Here is a 20,034-nt window from a genome sequence, read left to right as displayed (position 1 = left end):
ATAGAAGAGATGGATGTAAAATTATCAATAAAATCCATATATGGTTTCCAAACACTATAAAAATTTTCAACTCGATTCCTTAAAATTCTACGTAATTTTTTCCAAAGGTATACAATTTCACATCTCATTATACCATCTACTGTGGAGTATAATACAATTGATGAAGAAAATTATATTGAACCATTTGATATCTAACATTTACTGTGTTCGTAACACTTTCATGTGATCATGATTTTGACCAAATCTCCCCTCCTGAATTTGTATATTTAAATCTTTCTCCCATTGGATTTTTGATTTATATAAATCTTTTTTCTTTACAGTCTCTTGTAATTTTATGTTCATATTAGTTATAAATTTCTTAACAACAAATGTATCTGTTATTCTTTGGCTTGGCTTCGCGGACGAAGATTTATGGAGGGGGTAAAAAGTCCACGTCAGCTGCAGGCTCGTTTGTGGCTGACAAGTCCGATGCGGGACAGGCAGACACGATTGCAGCGGTTGCAGGGGAAAATTGGTGGGTTGGGGTTGGGTGTTGGGTTTTTCCTCCTCTGCCTTTTGTCAGTGAGGTAGGCTCTGCGGTCTTCTTCAAAGGAGGTTGCTGCCCGCCAAACTGTGAGGCGTCAAGATGCACGGTTTGAGGCGATATCAGCCCACTGGCGGTGGTCAATGTGGCAGGCACCAAGAGATTTCTTTAGGCAGTCCTTGTACCTTTTCTTTGGTGCACCTCTGTCACGGTGGCCAGTGGAGAGCTCGCCATATAACACGATCTTGGGAAGGCGATGGTCCTCCATTCTGGAGACGTGACTCCAGCGCAGCTGGATCTTCAGCAGCGTGGACTTGATGCTGTCGACCTCTGCCATCTCGAGTACTTCGACGTTAGGGATGTAAGCGCTCCAATGGATGTTGAGGATGGAGCGGAGACAACGCTGGTGGAAGCGTTCTAGGAGCCGTAGGTGGTGCCGGTAGAGGACCCATGATTCGGAGCCGAACAGGAGTGTGGGTATGACAACGGCTCTGTATACACTTATCTTTGTGAGGTTTTTCAGTTGGTTGTTTTTCCAGACTCTTTTGTGTAGTCTTCCAAAGGCGCTATTTGCCTTGGCGAGTCTGTTGTCTATCTCATTGTCGATCCTTGCATCTGATGAAATGGTGCAGCCGAGATAGGTAAACTGGTTGACCGTTTTGAGTTTTGTGTGCCCGATGGAGATGTGGGGGACTGGTAATCATGGTGGGGAGCTGGCTGATGGAGGACCTCAGTTTTCTTCAGGCTGACTTCCAGGCCAAACATTTTGGCAGTTTCCGCAAAGCAGGACGTCAAGCGCTGAAGAGCTGGCTCTGAATGGGCAACTAAAGCGGCATCGTCTGCAAAGAGTAGTTCACGGACAAGTTTCTCTTGTATCTTGGTGTGAGCTTGCAGGCGCCTCAGATTGAAGAGACTGCCATCCGTGCGGTACCGGATGTAAACAGCGTCTTCATTGTTGGGGTCTTTCATGGCTTGGTTCAGCATCATGCTGAAGAAAATTGAAAAGAGGGTTGGTGCCAGAACACAGCCTTGCTTCACGCCATTGTTAATGTTATTATATCCTCAAGAAATGCATTAACATTGACAACACGACCCAAGACGGTCGAACCTCTGCTGCTTCTGAGTGGCTTTGCAGGTACAAGCTGCTAAGTTGGCCACTGGCCAGTTGTACTGGGAATTCATTGGAGAGGTGCAGAAGGAACTTGGGAGTTCTCGTGCAAGACTCCCTAAAGGCCCATTTGCATGTAGAGTCAGTGGTGAGGTAAGCATTCATTTTGAGAGGGATAGAATATAAAAGGAGGGATGTGATGTTGAGGCTTTATAAAGCATGGTCAGACCACACTTGGAATATTGTGAGCAGTTCTGTGCTCCATATCTAAGGAAGGTTGTGCTGGTTTTCGGATCTACAAGGATTATCCCAGGAGTGAAAGATTTTTCATATTAGGAGCATTTAATGGCTATGGGACTGTATTTGCAGGAGTTCAGCAGAATCAGGGGGCTGGGGGGGGGGGGGGGGGCGGTGGTTCTCATTGAAACCTGGCGAATACTGAAAGGACTAGATAAAGTGGACTTGGAGAAGATGCTTCCTATGAAGGGGGAGTCTGGGACCAGAGGGCAAACCTCAGAATCCAAAAATGTCCCCTTAGAACAGAGAGGAATTACTTTACCCAGAGGGTAGTGAACTTGTGGAATTTGTTGCCATGAACACCTGTGGAGGTCAAATCTTTGGGGATATTTAAGGTGGGGGGTAGGGAAGGTTTTCAGGAATGGAATTAAGGATTCAGGGAAGAGGGCAGATGAATGGAGTTGAAATAAATCAGCCACGATGGAATAGTGGGAGAGACTCGATGGGCTGAATGGCTTAACTCCACTTCTATGTCTTATGATCTTGTTATCAACTGTGTAAATTTAGTGTTTTTTTGGTGAAAAACAACAGGGCCAAACTCTGCTTGGAAGCTTTCCTGAGAATTCCATTACATGATGTGCTGGCCATTTGGTCTGACTGTGCGATTGATTGCAGGAATTTCCAAAATACATGTCAAAATTGCGAGCAGGATGTAATGACATTTATTTTGCCTTGATTTCTCTTGAGAAGGCAGTGAAAACACTTGTACAGTGAGATTGCGCAGGATCATTTCGAACAAGTGACAATGGGAGCCTGGATTTGTAGGGAAGGAAATTGGTTGAACATCTGGCATTGTAAGCAGGGGGACGTCAAGGCAAAGAGATGGCATGGGGTGGGGAAAGGAGGGAAACGTGTGTGGGGATGTAATTTGCAAAGAAGGTAGCACGAGGTGAACAGAGCTCCTTTCACAGAACTGTCGAGAGTCAACCAGAGGTTCATCTCATGATCTGAAATTGCACCGATATCCCATCAGAACATCAAATATGACCACTGAGGATGGAAGAAAGAACCTGGAAGCTATCAGGTCTGCATAAGAAGTCACAGAAGGAGATGGCCATTTGGCCCGTCTAGACTACTTCACCATTCAGTGAGATCATGGCTGATCTGCCGTGTACTCAGCTCCACTTGCTTGCCTTTTCCCCGTAACCCTTAAGTTTCCTACCATTCAAAAATCTATCTGTGTGTTAAATACATTTAATGATTGCTTCCTTGGGCAGAGAATTTATTGGGAAAAGCAGTTTCTCATCATCTCTGTCCTAAATGTACTCCCCTGAATCTTAAGGCTCTGTACCCCAGTTCCAGTCTCACTTACCAGTGGGAACAACTTTCCTGCCTCTATTTTATCTATACCTTTCATAGTTTCTAAAAGATGGTCCCTCATCCTTCTGAATTCCAGCAAGTATAATCCTAGGTGACTCAATCTCTCTTCATAGGCTAATCTCCTCATCTGAGGAACCAACCACCTCCAAAGCCAGTTATCCTTTCTCAAGGAGACCGGAACTGTACTCAGTACTCCAGGTGCAGCCTCGCCAGTACCCTGTACAGTTGCAGCAGAACCCCCCTGCTCTTAAATTCAACCCCTCTAGCAATGAAGGCATTTGGCTTCTTGATTATCTGTGGCACCTGGAAATGAATCTTTTGTGATTGATGTATCAGCCCTCGCAGGTCTCTCTGCACAACAGCAACGCATAACCTAGATATAATTTCAAACTCCAACCCCACACCCTCACAGAGAAAGGAATGAGAAGTGTGAGAGAGTGGCCAAATTTGAGCACTTTCACAGACCAGACTAGAACTTATCCACCTACAGGAAAGATCTCAGTCAGATTGAAAGGGCAGAGAAGATTTAGAAAGATATTGCTGAGTTATAGGGAAAGGTTGAAAGAGGGGAGATTTGATAGAGGCGTAAAAATTATAAGGGGTATTGATAAGGTTCGTGTAAAGAGATTTATGCCACTGAGATTGGGTGAGGCAAAAACTGGAGGAAAAGGGTTCAGGAGGAAGGTGAAATGTTGAAGGGGAACATTAGGGCGAACCTCTTCTCACAGAGTAGTGAGAGTGTGGAATGAACTGCCAGCTGAGGTCATGGGTACAGGTTCGATTTGGATAATGTCCATGATGGTCCTGCTGAGTTTACAACCCTCTATAGCCTTTTCTTGTCCTGTGAATTGGCCCCCTCCATACCAGACAGTGATGTAGCCAGTCAGAATGCTCTCCAAGAACCTGTAGAAATTTGCAAGAGTCTTTTGTGGCATACAAAATCTCCAGAAACTCCTAACAAAATATGGCCATGATTTCAGTAACGTGATAGCACCAGGTTAGATCTTCAGAGAATTTGACACCTGGCCATTTTAAGTTTCTTACCCTCTTCACTGCTGACCCTTCAATGAAGACTGGTGTGTGTTTTCATGGTTTCCCCTTCTTGAAGTTCACAATCAATTCCTTAGTTTTGCTGATGTTGAGTGCAAGGTTGTTAGTGTGACACCAATCAACAAGCTGATCTATCTCACTCCTGCCCACTTCCTCATTGCCATCTGTGATTCTGCTGTTAACTGTGGTGTCATCGGCAAATTTGTGGATGGCATTTGAATTGTGCCTGGCCACACAGTCGTGGATGTAGAGAGAGTACAGCAGTGGGCTAAGCCCACATCCTCAAGGTGCGCCCATGTTGATTGTCAGTGAGGAGGAGATAGTGTTACCAATCTGCACTGATTGTGATCTTCTGATGAGGAAGTCAAGGATCCAGATGCACAGGGAGGCACAGAGGCCCAGGGATTGAAGCTTGCTGATGAGTACTGAAGGGATGATGGATTGTTGGGGGATGGGATAGGGGGTGGGAGGAGGTTGGATGGATTTGGTCCGGGTGCAGGTCGATGGGACTCAGCAAAATAAATAGTTTGGCATGGACTAGATGGGCTGAAGGGCTTGTTTCTGTGGTGTAGTGTTCTATGGTTTGATGATTCTAACTACAGATACACATAGCTGTTGAGTATTTTTGTTTTCTCCAAACTCTGTGGAGGTTTCTTCTAGATCTTGCACAGGACATGTAAATTAATTTTTATTCAGCATTTTAACTCTCTCTGGTGAAGATGTTAAAAAAAATACAATATTCGGCTGCTTTTCAGAAAATAAATGAGTATTATGAAATCTCAGAGATAATCAGCAGGAAATGAGCAATCTTTGAATTGCTGACTTTTCTTTCAGAACCTGAAGCCATTTTTTGAATCCGGTAAACATGACATTTTCTCCCTTTCAATTTAAAGAAGTCTCATCTTTGACCATCAAAACATCACGTGGTATAGGTACACTATATATGGCATTATTATATTGTAGTGCGGCAGATTTCAAATATCTTGTCACAACTCCGACTGTCAATATTCTGTTATGAATATTAATGGCTTTGGTAGGGAGATCATGTGGTTTGCTTGCTTTATTTGCCAGCTCAATCACTCCTGTTTGCTTGTGAGTTGTCCCTGGTGTGTCGATGAGTAGCAGTACCTAGGGGGAGATGATGGGGACATGGGGAATAAAATAGGATGAGTGTTGGATTAGTATTCATGATTTCCCAGAGTCAGTGGGTAGAAGATCCTGTTCCTATTCTGTAGATTCTGTGTTTATATATGGAGATTGCTGGTATAGTTATTGGTAGTAGATCATGTTTTAATTTCTTGTTTCAATTTTTGATGCAAAATGTTTTAAACTCTTTGGTATACTCATTCAGACCCAATGGGTGGGAGTGTGTGTGTGTGTGTGTGTGTGTGTGTGTGTGTGTGTGTGTGTGTGTGTGTGTGTGTGTGTGTGTGTGTGTGTGTGTGTGTGTGTGTGCGTGTGTTAGTGAGTCACTTGACTGACTCGTATAAAGCTTCTTCATATTGGGAGGGAAAGTAGCCGTGATTCTCAACCTTTTTCTTCCCACTCACATCACACTTTAAGTAATCTCTATGCCATTGGTGCTCTGTGCTTAGTAAGGGATTGCTTAAGGTGGAATGTGAGCGGGAAGGTTGGGAATCACTGCTCTAGACCCAATTGTTACTGAAATCTTTTGCTTGGGAAAAATGGTCATTGGCCCATTTCCTTTGGAGTTATGAAGCCATGCACATAATGAGTCAATTAGGGATGATTAAAAGTGGGTTTGAAACGTTTTCTTCCCACCCACACACCACCTTAAGCAATCCCTTACTAATCACAGAGCACCGATGGCATAGGGAATACTTAAAATGATGTGAGTGGAAAGAAAAAGGTTGTGAGCCATTGGTATATTGGATTCAAAAGCAATGACTAATATCCTTTTGAATCTTATTTAACAGTTGAGCCTGTCATCATTTTTCTCCCTAAAACTGCACAAATAATTTGGATTCCAATTTTCCATCTGATCTTTTGACTCTTGCGCAGGATGCGATTTGTCACCAACATGCAGCCTAGTCTTTTTGACATTTTTTAATGCAAAACTTTGCTTGTTATTTGTTTTCTAAACTAAGGATTGCAGCTTAACTCACATTCAATAACTTCTGGTGGGATGCCGAAGGTGCTGTGTGGTTGAATAAACTCACGGCCCACAATTCACATGCAGCAAGCATTCCCACTAACATCGATTTGAGCTCTTAACAGAGGCACAGTTAGCCTAGTGGTGTTCTTTTCTCTTCTTTGGCTTGGCTTCGCGGACGAAGATTTATGGAGGGGGTAAATGTCCACGTCAGCTGCAGGCTCGTTTGTGGCTGACAAGTCCGATGCGGGACAGGCAGACACGGTTGCAGCGGTTGCAAGGGAAAATTGGTTGGTTGGGGTTGGGTGTTGGGTTTTTCCTCCTTTGCCTTTTGTCAGTGAGGTGGGCTCTGCGGTCTTCTTCAAAGGAGGTTGCTGCCCGCCAAACTGTGAGGCGCCAAGATGCACGGTTTGAGGCGATATCAGCCCACTGGCGGTGGTCAATGTGGCAGGCACCAAGAGATTTCTTTAGGCAGTCCTTGTACCTTTTCTTTGGTGCACCTCTGTCACGGTGGCCAGTGGAGAGCTCGCCATATAACACGATCTTGGGAAGGCGATGGTCCTCCATTCTGTTACAGAGCCAACAACCCACCACTCCTTGTGGCCTGCGTGGGTTTCCTGCGAATGCTCCGGTTTCCTTCCATGTTCCAAAGTTGCCCAAGGTTAGAAAGTTCATTGATCACAAGGGTGTAGTTGGGCAGCGCTGGAAAGGCCTGTTAACATGCTGGGTTTCTGAATTAAATTAATTAAGAATGAAATGAGAGCTGAATAATTGTTACTGAGCTGGTGAGAACATCAAATTAACTGCAAATTAAATATATTGGAAAGCAATAATGAAAATCATTTGATTTAAATGTTCTTTTCAGTTTATTATAAATCCAGCATTTGTGTATATGAAGAAGTTAGGACTTGGAAAAATATATTTTAAAACAATATTATGACCAGGAGGCATTTTTGATGTAATTGCTATCATTTTGTTTCAGAGTTTGCCCAGGAGCATTGGAAAGTTGCGAAAGCTGGCAAATTTTAATGTGGACAGAAATCGGCTGATTTCAATTCCCAAGGAGGTAGGATTGTGAATCCCTTGTTCTATATTGGTGGAGCTGGTATTGAAAGACTATTTCTGAATTTGCAGGCAAGTGCATTCTCCTTCGAAGTGAGATTGTGGTAAAGTATCAGAACTGCAATTGATACATTCCCTCAATATTTCAAGGTGAAGGGAGAAATTGTGATATTCTAGCTATGATATCCGACAGTGTTTTCCAAGGTCAGGATCACAAGTCTGGGTAAAGTGGGAATCACTTGTGCTTTGCGTAATGAATAAAATATAAAACAAGTGGCAAATGTCTTTCTAATTATACGAAGTGGAAAGGCTGGCCAAACTGAAGGTAGGCCCCTTGCAAGAGGAGAAAGGGAGTTTAACATTGGGCAATGCAGAAATGGTCGAAGCCTTCACGTTGGAAGAAAAAAACCTTCTGACTTGCCAAGGAGAGATGTTGTGGATGCGATGTGAGGTGAGGATACAATCACTGTCCTCGAAGAGGAGGCGCTGAGCAAAGTAAGGGGTCTAAAGATAGGTAGGTCCCTGGTTCTGATGGAGTACATCCCAGGGTGCTGAAAGAAACAGCAGAAGTTATAGCAGAGGCACTTGCGACAATTTACAAAGCTATTATTGAAGTAAAAATTAGGCATCTGGATTGAAATTGTTCTCCTCAAGTAGATGCAGCATGGATTCAGGAGGGGAAGGTCCTGCTTGACAAATTTACGTGTTCTTTGAGGATATAACAAATGCAGTGGAGAGAGGGGAGCAGATGAATGTTGTTTACTAGGATTTCCAGAGGGCGTTCGGTAAGGTGCTGCATAAAAGACGTGCATAAAATAAGGATATCTAGAGTTGGGATCATGTATTAGCATGGCTAGAGGATTGATTAACCAGTAGAAGGCATAAATGGGTGTTTCTCTGTTTGGCCATCAGTGGTGAGTGGAGTACCACAGGAATCGGTGCTGGGTCCTCATCTCTTCAGGATATAGGTTAACAATACAGAAGAGGGTTCTTAGTGCAGTTTGTTGATGATGCTGAATTGAGTGGAAAAGCTCATTGTACAAAGGCCGTGGAGAGTATGTGGAGAGATAGGTTGTGAGCGGGAAAGGTTCTGGCAGATGGAGTACAATATTGGTAAATGCGAGATCATCCACTTTTGAAGGAAAATAGTAGATCAGATGACTTAAATGGTGAAAGATTTAAGAGGGACTTGGGAGTGCTTGTGCATGAATCACAAGAAGTTAGTTTGCAGGTGCAACAGGTCCTCAAGAAAGCGAATGAAATGTTGACCTTCATTGCTGGAGGGATTGAGTTTAAGAGCAGGGAGGTTATGCTGCCACTGTACAAGGCACTGGTGAGGGTGCATCTGGAGTACTGAGTACAGGTCTGGTCTCCTTACTTGAGAGATAAGATCACAAGATTTAAGAGCAGAAATAGTCCCTCTCTCTGCTCCTCATTCACCTAGGTCCTCGCACACATGACCTTCTTTCCAATCCCTCAGTGCTCTGTTCCTTTCCGCTTCCCCATCTACTCCACAGAATTCACTTCTCAAAATCTCTCTCGTTCTTCAATGTTTCAAAATCTATCCACGTCATAGCTCACTTGACTGATTCACTGCAAAGTGCGATAGCTGAAAATGCCCAGTGATTACCTTTCTTTCTCCCTAATCTCCCCTCTCCCCACTTTCCACTTTCTCAAGCTGCATAAAACTGTTGCTTCTGTACACGTTTGGAAACCGTAGCAGTTTAGAGTGGCTGCCTGTGGGATGGAGATGAGCTGTCTTGCACAACAGTGCAGTACATAATACTTCAGCATTTTACCACATCATCGATGATTTGTACTTTTCGGGAATGCATTGTACTTCTGATAAAGTGAGTTGAGTTCAATTAAGGGAGTTGGATGTCATACAAATGATTCCCATTGATTTTTAAGTAAATATCACATGCCTATAATTAAATACAGAAAGTAATGGACTTTTTACGTCATTGTAATATCGAAATTGATAACACTTTCTGATAAAACAAAACATGGTGAGCAGTTCATGTCACAAAGCAAGTCCAGTGACTTGATTGCATCTCATTAAACCAACGATCGCATTTATGTCATCTTATTTCCTTTCAGAATTCCCATGTTATTAGCATTTTGCAAATTTGTAAAATGAGATTTTTCATTGTGCTCACTGTTCATTCTTGCAGGAGAAGTTTACTTGGTTAAACATTGTCAGCAATTATCTTATCTGAATTCAAGTAGGAGATTTCTGGCGAAGGATGTAAAAGCCTAATCTTTTCACATAGTTACTTCCTGTAAACTTATTGCTGCTTGAGCAAAAAGTTAAACAAGGAGGTCTGCAGAAGTTGGGGTTGAGTGCAATACCAAAATATGCTGGAGAAATACAGCAGGTCATGCAGCATCCACAATAAGTAAAGGGTAACCAACATTTCAGGCCTGAGCCCTTTGTCAGGTATAAACTAAAACAGACAGGCATCTGAGTAAAAAGGGGCAGGGGAGGAGGGAGGAAGGGGCAGGGGAGGAGCACAGGCTGACAGGTAAGAGGGCAAAGTAGGTGGAAGGGTAAAAGAGAAAAATGCTGAGGAATAATAGGGAAGGAGGGTCGGTCTCTGATAGAAGGAGGAAGGGAAGGGGTTGGGAAGCTGGAGGGAAATAGAGGGATAGGGAAAGAGAAAGACTCTGGGGAGGAGTTTAATAGCAATTGGAGCAGTCGACATTCATGCCGTGGGGTCGGAGAATTACCAGATCGAATATTAGGTGTTCCTCCAATTTGTCTGTGGCCTTGGTTTGGCAGAGCATGAGGCCATATGCGGGTGTATCAGTGTGGCAGTGCTGTGTGGAATCAGCCAGAATATGCGAGTCTATCTGTGATGCACGCCAGGCTGAGTTATTTTCTTTTTGGAGATCTTCATTATGCTTTGAGCTTGCGGCTCAGTTTTGTGCCATGCATTTCATGGCTTCCATGGACAGTCTGCAGCTTTTATGTATGGACAAGCCAATTTCTTGAAATGGCATGAGCATGCAAAATGGATCTCGTGGTTTTTAAACAATTGCAGTCTAATTTAATATGCAAATAATCACTGGATGATTAATCTCAAGCAAACTGGTTTGTAATGAAGTTGAAACGGGTGATAATTATTTCTAAAGCTATGAACAATGTCAAGACATTTGCAATATTTTCTTGTCAAGTCGTAACTGCTATTTAACTATTTATCTGTCAGCTGATCTTCTCCCTGTATCATGGGGCTTAAATACCCTTTCGGTGTTACAGTCATTGGAATTTAAAATGGAATAGATATTGTCAAGTGATCTTCCACAGTAAAAGTTAAAATATGTCAGTAGTGAGTTATCCTTCTAGTTAAAGTGTGTCGAGCACCCATCGTATGCAACCATCTTATGTATCTTTGCCCACTTCCTAAAATAAATAAGAGATGGTTGTTATCTGGGAAAATAGTACTGGATTATATTAAGCAAAAACTGTTTGTGCAGTACTATTGGAAATTTCTTCATGTTCCCCCCGCCCCCCCCCCCCCAAAGATGTGCTCAGTTTACTAATGCTGTGATTGTAAAACTATAACTGCTATCTTTCTGAATGTGTTTGCACATGACTGCTAGCATACAGCAGGCAGTTGAATGATGAGATGACAGGCTTGCAGGTCTAATCAAGCTAAACTCAACAGTTTTATTCACTTTATCCCTCTCTGTAAGCTTCCTGACTTGCATTGCAGCTGAAGTGAAGCGTTACTGCCATTCTTTTCACAAGCTGATTCCGGTCTTTGGATCAAGATGCTTTGCATTTTGTTTGTAAGTTGTGTACCCATCTATCACCTGTGAGTGAATGGCACATCTCGTGACTTTCCAGAGCAGTGTCTGTGTTGCTGATGGGCGATAAAGTTTTTGCTTGATGCAGAGAAAATAAATGGAATGCTGATGCAATGGAAATATTGCATCTGGGGTAGTTGGGGGAAACTATTGCTCTCCCAGTTAGGAAACATTTTGGTTACCATTGGAAACAACATGGCATAGAAGGTTAAGGACTGGAAAATGGGATTAGCATTAGATAGGAAGGTCTCTCTGAGACACCCTGGGTCTGGTCTCCCCACCCACCCTTTGGCACTTCCTGCTATAGCTGCAGAAAGTGCAAGAACTTGTCCTTGCACCTCCATCCAGCGACACTAGTGGAACTTCCAGGTGAGGCAGAACTTCGGCCAAACTAACCTACCGCATTCGGTGTACCCAGTGTGGTCTCCTGTATATCAGTGAAACCAAACCCAGATTGGACGACTGCTTCACTGAACACCAATGCTCTTTTTGTGGATCTAGACTTGAGCTTCCTGTAGCCAACCATTTCAACTCCCCCAGTCAATCCCACAGTAACATGCCTGACCTCTGCCTTAATTCACTGCCAAGCGGAGGCAGAATGCAAACTTGAACAATATATTCCTCCTGGACAGTATTAAACCTAATGGCATGAACACTGACCTCTAATTTTCGGTAATTGCCCCCACCCCCACCTTCTCTACTTTACCTGCAATCAGCTTGCTTTTCTCTCTTGAACTTTTCTTCCCCCGACCCCCTTCCTAATTCTTTTCCCCTCAACCTATTTCTTCTCCTCTCACCCCTTCTGTCCTATCACCTCTGAGCCCCTCCCCAGCTTCTTTCCCTCGTTATGTCGGTAATTTTAACCTTTCGTGTGGATGAGGGCTCAGACCCATTGCCTGCCGATTTCTACCGAAGGATGCTGGTGTCCGACCTCCTGAATTTCTCCAGCAATTCTGCTCAGCTTAGATAGATTTTTGATCACTCACATGGACATGGTGGACGTTTCCATGCTGTGTGACCCTGTGACATTCTATAACTTTAAAAAAAACACTGAGGGAGATCTTTGGAACAGCTTGGGTTTCACTGAGTGTTGACTTTCTGGTGATTGTTTACATCTGTCTAAGTAGGTATTCACAGCATCTGGTTTCCCTTGATTACAGAGTGAAGGCTTTGTAATCATTCTCTAATTTCAGGTATTTATTGTGAAAGTAAATGGTTGGGTTAAACCTGAGACCCCAACCTACCATGACAAATTTTTTTAAAAATCCATGCAATAGCTCAAAGATTAAGAGAGTAAATGCAGCAAGTTCCATGTCTGTTTATATTTTGCATTGAAGAGCTTCATTCCTCTCCTTCTGCCAACTTGTGTTGGTTTGGTAATACTGCGGTGCCTTGTAGTTTGTCTGGCCACTCAATTGAAGGTGCCACAAAGTCTGGTAAGTATCAAAAGTGTGATGAAAGTTGGTGGGAAAGTGGGGCTGTTAGATGTGATGGTCCATGTTGATTGTGTGTGCTTCTGGCAGTTTTGGAGGCATTGGAAAGGGTATAGTTTCCCTGGATCAGAGGGTATGAGCTATAAGGAAAGACTGGACAAACCTGGTTTTCTTCTCTGGAGTGTCAGAGGCTGAGGGGAGACTTGGTGGAAGTTGGTAAAATCATGCGACCCACCAGCCGGTGCACTACAAAAATGGCTCTTGGAGCCTATCAAAAGTGCACAGTGTGCAATCAAAGGAGAAAGAGGACACTGGTGGGAGGGGGGCTCAGCAGAGGAGTGGGCTGTCACAGAGTGAACAATTGAGGGACGCCCGACACCAGGGCTCTCAGCTGGAGGATGAGGAAGACAGCAGAAGAGGGAGTGATGAAACAGACATGGGAGATAGATGGAGGGATGACCGACAAGAAGACCAATGTCAGGAAGCACAACAGACGAGCAGCCCAGGAGGGGAGGACCAGCAACAAGAGGCCCAGCAAGAAGAGGCTGAACAAAGAGATACAAGCAGCTTATCAGGAAAAACAGAAGAGCCACAGACACAAAGAAGAGAAGAAGAAGACACAAACACAGATACAGACACAGAAGAAGAGGAAGGAGTACCCAGATATTCACAGAGAAATAGAAGGTAAAACTAATGGACAAAGAGAAATAAAAGGTAAAACTGATGAACAGAATATAGATAAAGTATTTTTTGAAGAACAAATGAGATCACTAAAAGAATGGTCATCATTAGAATTTAGTGCAATTAAAAGGAAAATGAAAAGAACAGAAGATAAAATGCAAAGGTTATAACTGGTAATGACAGAAATAGGGAAAAGAATAGAGAAATTGGAAGAGTGGGATATCGCTGTAGAAATGGAAGTGAATGACTTAAGACAAAAATTGGAAGAAAATTAGAAAAAAAAATTAAAGAGGCACAAGAGTTGTTATCTCAGAAAATTGATATGTTGGAAAATTATAGTAGGCGAAACAACATAAAATAGTGGGCCTGAAGGAGGGTGAAGAAGGCACAGACATGAAGGAATTTATAAAAGGATGGATCCCAAAGGTCCTGGGAACGACAGAAATGCAGGAAGAAATGGAAATAGAAAGGGCACACAGAGCATTAGCTCTGAAATCACAGGCACTTCAAAAACCAAGATCCATCTTAGTAAAATTTTTGAGATACATGACAAGAGAAAATATACTGGAATGGGCATGGAATAAAATTAGAGAAGATAATGAACCATTGGAATACAAGGGTCAAAATATATTTTTGTATCCAGACGTAAGTTTTGAACTCTTAAAGAGGAGGAAGGAGTTTAATACAGCGAATTCAACTTTATGGAAAAAAAGTTACAAATTCATATTAAGACATCCAGCCGCGTTTAAAATATTTATATCCAGGGAATCCAGAGAAAGCCCAAGAATTCGCAGAACGTTTGCAGGACAGGAGAAGAGATGTAACAAGAATGAAGAATGGCGATAAAGTATATATAAAGATGTAAAAACAATGTATATGTAAAGAACTAAAATTCAAGAGGTGTAGCCATACTAGTTAACAAAAATGTACCAATCAAAATAGAGGAGGAAATAATAGATCCGGCAGGGAGATATGCAATGATAAAGTGTCAAATACACTCAGAATTTTGGAATTTTCTCAGTATATATGCGCCTAACGAGGAGGATCAAAAGTTTATGCAGGATATTTTTTTGAAGATTGCAGACACACATGGAAATATATTGATAGGAGGGGATTTTAACCTTACTTTGGACCCAATGTTGGATAAAACTGGACAAAAGACAAGTAAAAAGAATAAAGTAGCCAAATTTATGGTTAAATCGATGCAGGAAATGAAACTTATGGATTTATGGAGGAGGCAACACCCAAGAGAGAAAGAATTTTCATATTATTCGAGTAGGCACAAAACTTACTCAAGGATTGAAATGTTTTTGTTGTCAGTCCATATTCAAGGGAGAGTTAGGAAAGCTGAGTATAAAGCTAGATTACTATCTGATCATTCACCCCTGTTATTAGCAATAGAACTGGAGGACATCCCACCAAGAACATATAGATGGAGGTTAAACTCCATGCTACTTAAAAGACAGGAATTTAGGGAGTTTATTGAACACCAAATTAAAACATATTTTGAAATAAACACAGGATCAGTGAAAGACAAATGTATATTATGGGATGCAATGAAAGACTTCTTTAGAAGGCAGATAATAAGTTATGTGATTAAGATGAAAAAGGATTACAATTGGGAAATAGAGCAGTTGGAAAGGGAGATAGTAAGTACAGAAAAGGAATTAGTAAAAAGGGATGATATAACGAAAAGAGAATTGCCGGACAAAAAAATTAAATATGAAACATTACAAACGTACAAGGTGGAGAACATAATAAAAACAAATCAAAAGTATTACAAACTGGGAGAAAAAACACATAAAATATTAACCTGGCAATTTAAAACAAAACAGACTATATTATATATTAAATTATATATAATCCAACAGAGATTAATGAAAATTTTAAGGAATTTTATGAACAATTGTATCAAACTGAGAATGAAGGGAAAGATGATAAAATAGAGGAATTTTTAGCTAAAATTGAACTGCTGAAATTACAAGAAGAGGAACAAAACAAACTAATAAAACCATTTGAAATAGAGAAAGTACAGGATATATTAAAAAAGCTGCCGAAGAATAAAACACCAGGAGAGGATGGATTTCCAATAGAATTTTAGAAAACATTTAAAGAGTTATCAATTCCTCCTCTCCTGGAAGTAATGAACCAGATAGAAGAAACACAAAACTTGCAGGATTCATGTAAGGCAGCAATAATTACCATAATACCAAAGACGGGGAAGGATCCATTAACACCAGCATCATATAGACCAATATCTCTACTTAACTCAGACTATAAGATAATAGCGAAATTATTAGCAAAAAGATTGGCCGATTGTGTACCTAAAATAGTAAAACGAGATCAAACTGGATTTATTAAGAAAAGATGAACAGCGGACAATGTCTGCAAACTTATTAATCTAATCCATGCAATTCAAGGAAATAAGATACCAACAGTGGCTTTTTGACCCAGAAAAGGCCTTTGACAGAGTAGAGTGGAATTACTTATTTAAAGTATTACAGAAGTTCAATCTACGAGAAAAATATATAAATTGGATTAAAGCATTGTATAATGGACCATTGGTGAAGGTAACAGTAAATGGATATGTATCGAGTCACTTTAAATTAAGTTGGTCAACTAGACAGGGATGTCCACTATCCCCCTCATTGTTTGCCTTAGCAATAGAACCTTTGGCAAAACTGATAGGAATAGAAAATAAAATAAAAGGGATAAAAATAAAGGAGAAGGAGTATAAAATCAGCTTATTTGCAGATGACATCATAGTATTCCTAACCTAACCAGAAATATCAATAAAAGAATTACATAAGAAATTGAAGGAATATGGAGAAATATCGGGGTACAAGATCAACGCAAATAAAAGTGAAGTGATGCCAATGAGTAACACAGACTATACAGAATTTTAAAAAGAATCACCATTTAAATGGCAAGCACAAGCAATCCGATACCTAGGGATCAGGTTAGATAATAACTTAAGCCACTTGTACAAACTAAATTATCAGCCACTAATAAAGAAATTGCACAAAGACTTAGAATATTGGAAAGAATTACCGCTAACGTTGATAGGGAGGGTAAACTGCATTAAAATAAACGTGTTCCCAAGGATACAATACTTATTTCAAACGTTACCAGTTCCTTTAACAGAAAAATTCTTGTGGAAAGGGAGGAATCCAAGGGTAGCGTTAGACAAATTAGCAGAGAGATATAATCAAGGTGGTTTGAAGTTACCAAATTTTAGAAATTATTATAGAGCCGCACAATTAAGGCATTTATCAGATTTTTACCAGACAAGGGAAAAACCAGACTGGACTAAGATAGAACTAGATTAAAAAAAAGGGGAAAAGGTACAGGAACATATACTTTATAAGTTGGATGAAAAGCTGATGCAATATAAAAACTCACCAGTATTGCATCATTTACTTAATACATGGAAGAAGATCCACTTAGAATGGAAAAAAACGAATTATCAAATACCAAAATTACTATTGACACAAAATCTGCTAATCCCTTTTACAGTAGACAACCTTTCCTTTAGAGAATGGGAGAGAAAAGAAATCAAAAGAATAGAAAATTGTTTTTTGGGAAATAATTTATTAACATTTGAACAGTTGAAGTACAAATATGGAATAACTCAAGGTACAATGTTTGCTTATCATCAGCTGAAAGCTTATTTAAAGGATAAATTGGAAAAGAGCTTGAGATTACCAGAAGGAAGCAGCTTTGAATACGTGATTACAGACACAATGATAATTAAAAGATTTATAACGAACATGTACATTAAGCTGCAAGATAAGGAAAATGAAATAAACTATAAACCTAAGCAGAAATGGGAAAAGGATCTAAACTTAAAGATAAAAAATGAAGTAAAGGAAAAGTTATCTTCTGGAACTATGAAGAATACAATAAACACAAGGTTACGCATGATACAGTATAAATGGTTACACAGGGTATATATCACTCCTCAAAAAATTTTTTAAATGGGATCCAACATTATCGGATAGATGTTTTCGCTGTAAGAAGGAAATGGGAACAACATTACATGCAACTTGGGCATGTACGAAAGTAAATACGTTTTGGGAAGAATTAAATCAGATACTAAATAAAATTACAAAAAATAACATACCAAAAAAAAAAGAGATATTTCTTTTAAGTAACATAAGAAGTAGAGAATTAGGCCTCAAATTAGATAAAGTGCAAAAAAAATCATTATGATAGCCTTAGCTCAAAAAATGTATAATGTCAACTTGGAAAATGGAAGAGAGCATGAGAATACAGCAATGGTACATGGAAATAAATAAATGTATTCCATTGGAAAAAATAACATATAATTTAAAAAATAAAGTCACAATGTTTGAACAAATTTGGGAACCGTACATGGAACATATCAGAGAGAGCTTGCCAACGACCTCCATCCCCTAAAATTAGAATGAAAATGATAAGAAGACAAAACGACTAGATTCAGTGTGTAATAAATGGATGACGCATTTTTCTTGTTTATTTTCCTTTATGTGAAGATATTGTTTTATGGTTTTATTGTATTGTGTATGTTGAATATTTATGGGTTTTGGAGGGGGGTGGGTAGAGGGGAGGGAGGGAAAGGGGAAAAAAAAAGGGGGAGATAAGACCACTGTGTAAATTTAATGAGAAACGTTTGTACATATTTTGGTTGATATGGTTCATAGTGTGAAAAATAAAAAAATATTTTTATAAAAGAAGTAGGAGCAACATTCGGATTGCCTGGAATAGCTTTTACGATACTCTGTAATAATTTTAATTTCAAGGCATGGATTAAATTGATTAGGGCATTTTATGAGGCGAGGAATTTCCATGCATGCGATTATTACAGCAAGATTTAGTCATCAAAAATGTAACCCACATGTGTTAAATATTTATGTAAAAAGACACCTCTGTGTTGAAAAAGAACAAAAAAAGAGAGGCTAAGGTGGGGAGAAAGGCAGCCATAATGGTCAGGGTGTGGAAATTTGAAGAAGAGGGTTATCTGGAACCCTTTCCACTGGAACATAATACCATCCCCTTCCTCCCTTCCCACCTCCAACCACTTGGCTCTGAAGGTGCCCTGCACATAAAATAGAGTACTTTTTACTGTTCCTCACCTCAGGAAAAAAGGGAAGCAAATTGAAGAAGACCTGATTGAAAGCTCTAAGAATGAATTAAATATAGATATTGAAAGATACACTTTGAGGTGAAAATCTGTTTAACCAACCATGGTTTGGAAGGTGGTAGTGGGGCTCCGTCTTCATCTGAAGTCACAAATCAGAGCTGGGATGGAGATGGAGGGTGTTCGATTGGTGCTCAGGATGATTTGGAGCATGTGAGTTGACTAAGGTTTATATATGGCGAGCTCTCCACTGGCCACCGTGACAGAGGTGCAACAAAGAAAAGGTACAAGAACTGCCTAAAGAAATCTCTTGGTGCCTGCCACATTGACCACCGCCAGTGGGCTGATATCGCCTCAAACCGTGCATCTTGGCGCCTCACAGTTTGGCGGGCAGCAACCTCCTTTGAAGAAGACCGCAGAGCCCACCTCACTGACAAAAGGCAAAGGAGGAAAAACCCAACACCCAACCCCAACCAACCATTATTCCCCTGCAGCCGCTGCAACCGTGTCTGCCTGTCCCGCATCGGACTTGTCAGCCACAAACGAGCCTGCAGCTGACGTGGACTTCTTACCCCCTCCATAAATCTTCGTCCGCGAAGCCAAGCCAAAGATGGTAAACACATCATTGGGGTCTGTGAAGAGGGCATGAAAGGACTTACTTTAAAAAGCCTGAACAAAAATCACAACTCAGTCCTCTTAATCACCTGGCTTTCCTTTAGAGAGGAGAATTGTTCAGTGGTCAAGCAATGAGACAGCAACCACTCTCTTGTTGGAAGGAAGGGTTCTGGAGTTGCTGTACAATGTGGTGTATCTTGAGCAAAGGCTTCTAACTTCGTGTGTGACACTATCAGGGAATTTGTTGGTTTATTTAAACCCTGTTTGCTCAGTGGTTACTAGTTATGTAATAAATAAAACTAATAAACAATAGTTTGAAAGGCAAAAAAAAAATTCCATGGCATGAAATGTTTTCCAGGAATTTAATAACATTATCCCGGTGTTGTGATCGCTGAAGAACTGCTTCACAGTGAGATTATTTTTCAGTGTTGGATGCAAAAGACAGTTTATTTAATGTGTCCAGTCTTCCGGAAATGAGGTTCAGAATCCTCAAGATTAGGAAACTGGTTGGGCCTTGGCTTTGGCAGCCATGGACTGTTCATTAATTGAGTGTTTTCAGTAAGGCCCCGAGGGGGGAAAAAAAGGACTTAGTTCAGCCTAATCCGTGTCTGATGAGTAGCATTGTCAGAGATAGCATTTCCCCTGTTGTTTCGTGCCATAGTGCCTTCATCGTACACCAGCCCTCTGTCTCCCAGCCTGCAGGAGGCTTCTTACAACCTCTCTCAATTTAACCTCGAGTAATCTATTCCAATCAGTGATCTGCATTCCCTGATTGTGTTAAAGGGGGATAAGTAGGGGTCTTCAGATGCTGGAGTCTGGAGCAAAACGTAATCTGCTGGAGGAGCTCAGCAGGTCTCTCTTGTCAGACGTTCCACTACATTAAAGGCAACATTATAAATGCCA

At 40.9% G+C, this 20,034-nt stretch overlaps 1 protein-coding gene across 3 annotated transcripts in view; it reads left to right on the top strand.

Moving 5' to 3' along the window:
* lrrc1 (leucine rich repeat containing 1) overlaps window positions 1-20,034 on the top strand; it is a 218,589-nt gene that overhangs the window by 166,953 nt on the left and 31,602 nt on the right. For all 3 annotated transcript variants that reach the window (XM_069885981.1, XM_069885979.1, XM_069885980.1), the window contains exon 10: window positions 7,394-7,477. In XM_069885981.1, the coding sequence (XP_069742082.1) occupies window positions 7,394-7,477 (84 nt within the window). The remainder of the gene's footprint in view (window positions 1-7,393; window positions 7,478-20,034) is intronic.

The sequence above is a fragment of the Narcine bancroftii genome, chromosome 6 (genome assembly GCF_036971445.1).
Source record: "Narcine bancroftii isolate sNarBan1 chromosome 6, sNarBan1.hap1, whole genome shotgun sequence".
In the NCBI taxonomy this organism is placed as follows: Eukaryota; Metazoa; Chordata; class Chondrichthyes; order Torpediniformes; family Narcinidae; genus Narcine; species Narcine bancroftii.
The sequence above is the reverse complement of the archived record's forward strand: the minus strand, read 5'-3'. Positions and strand labels throughout refer to the sequence as shown.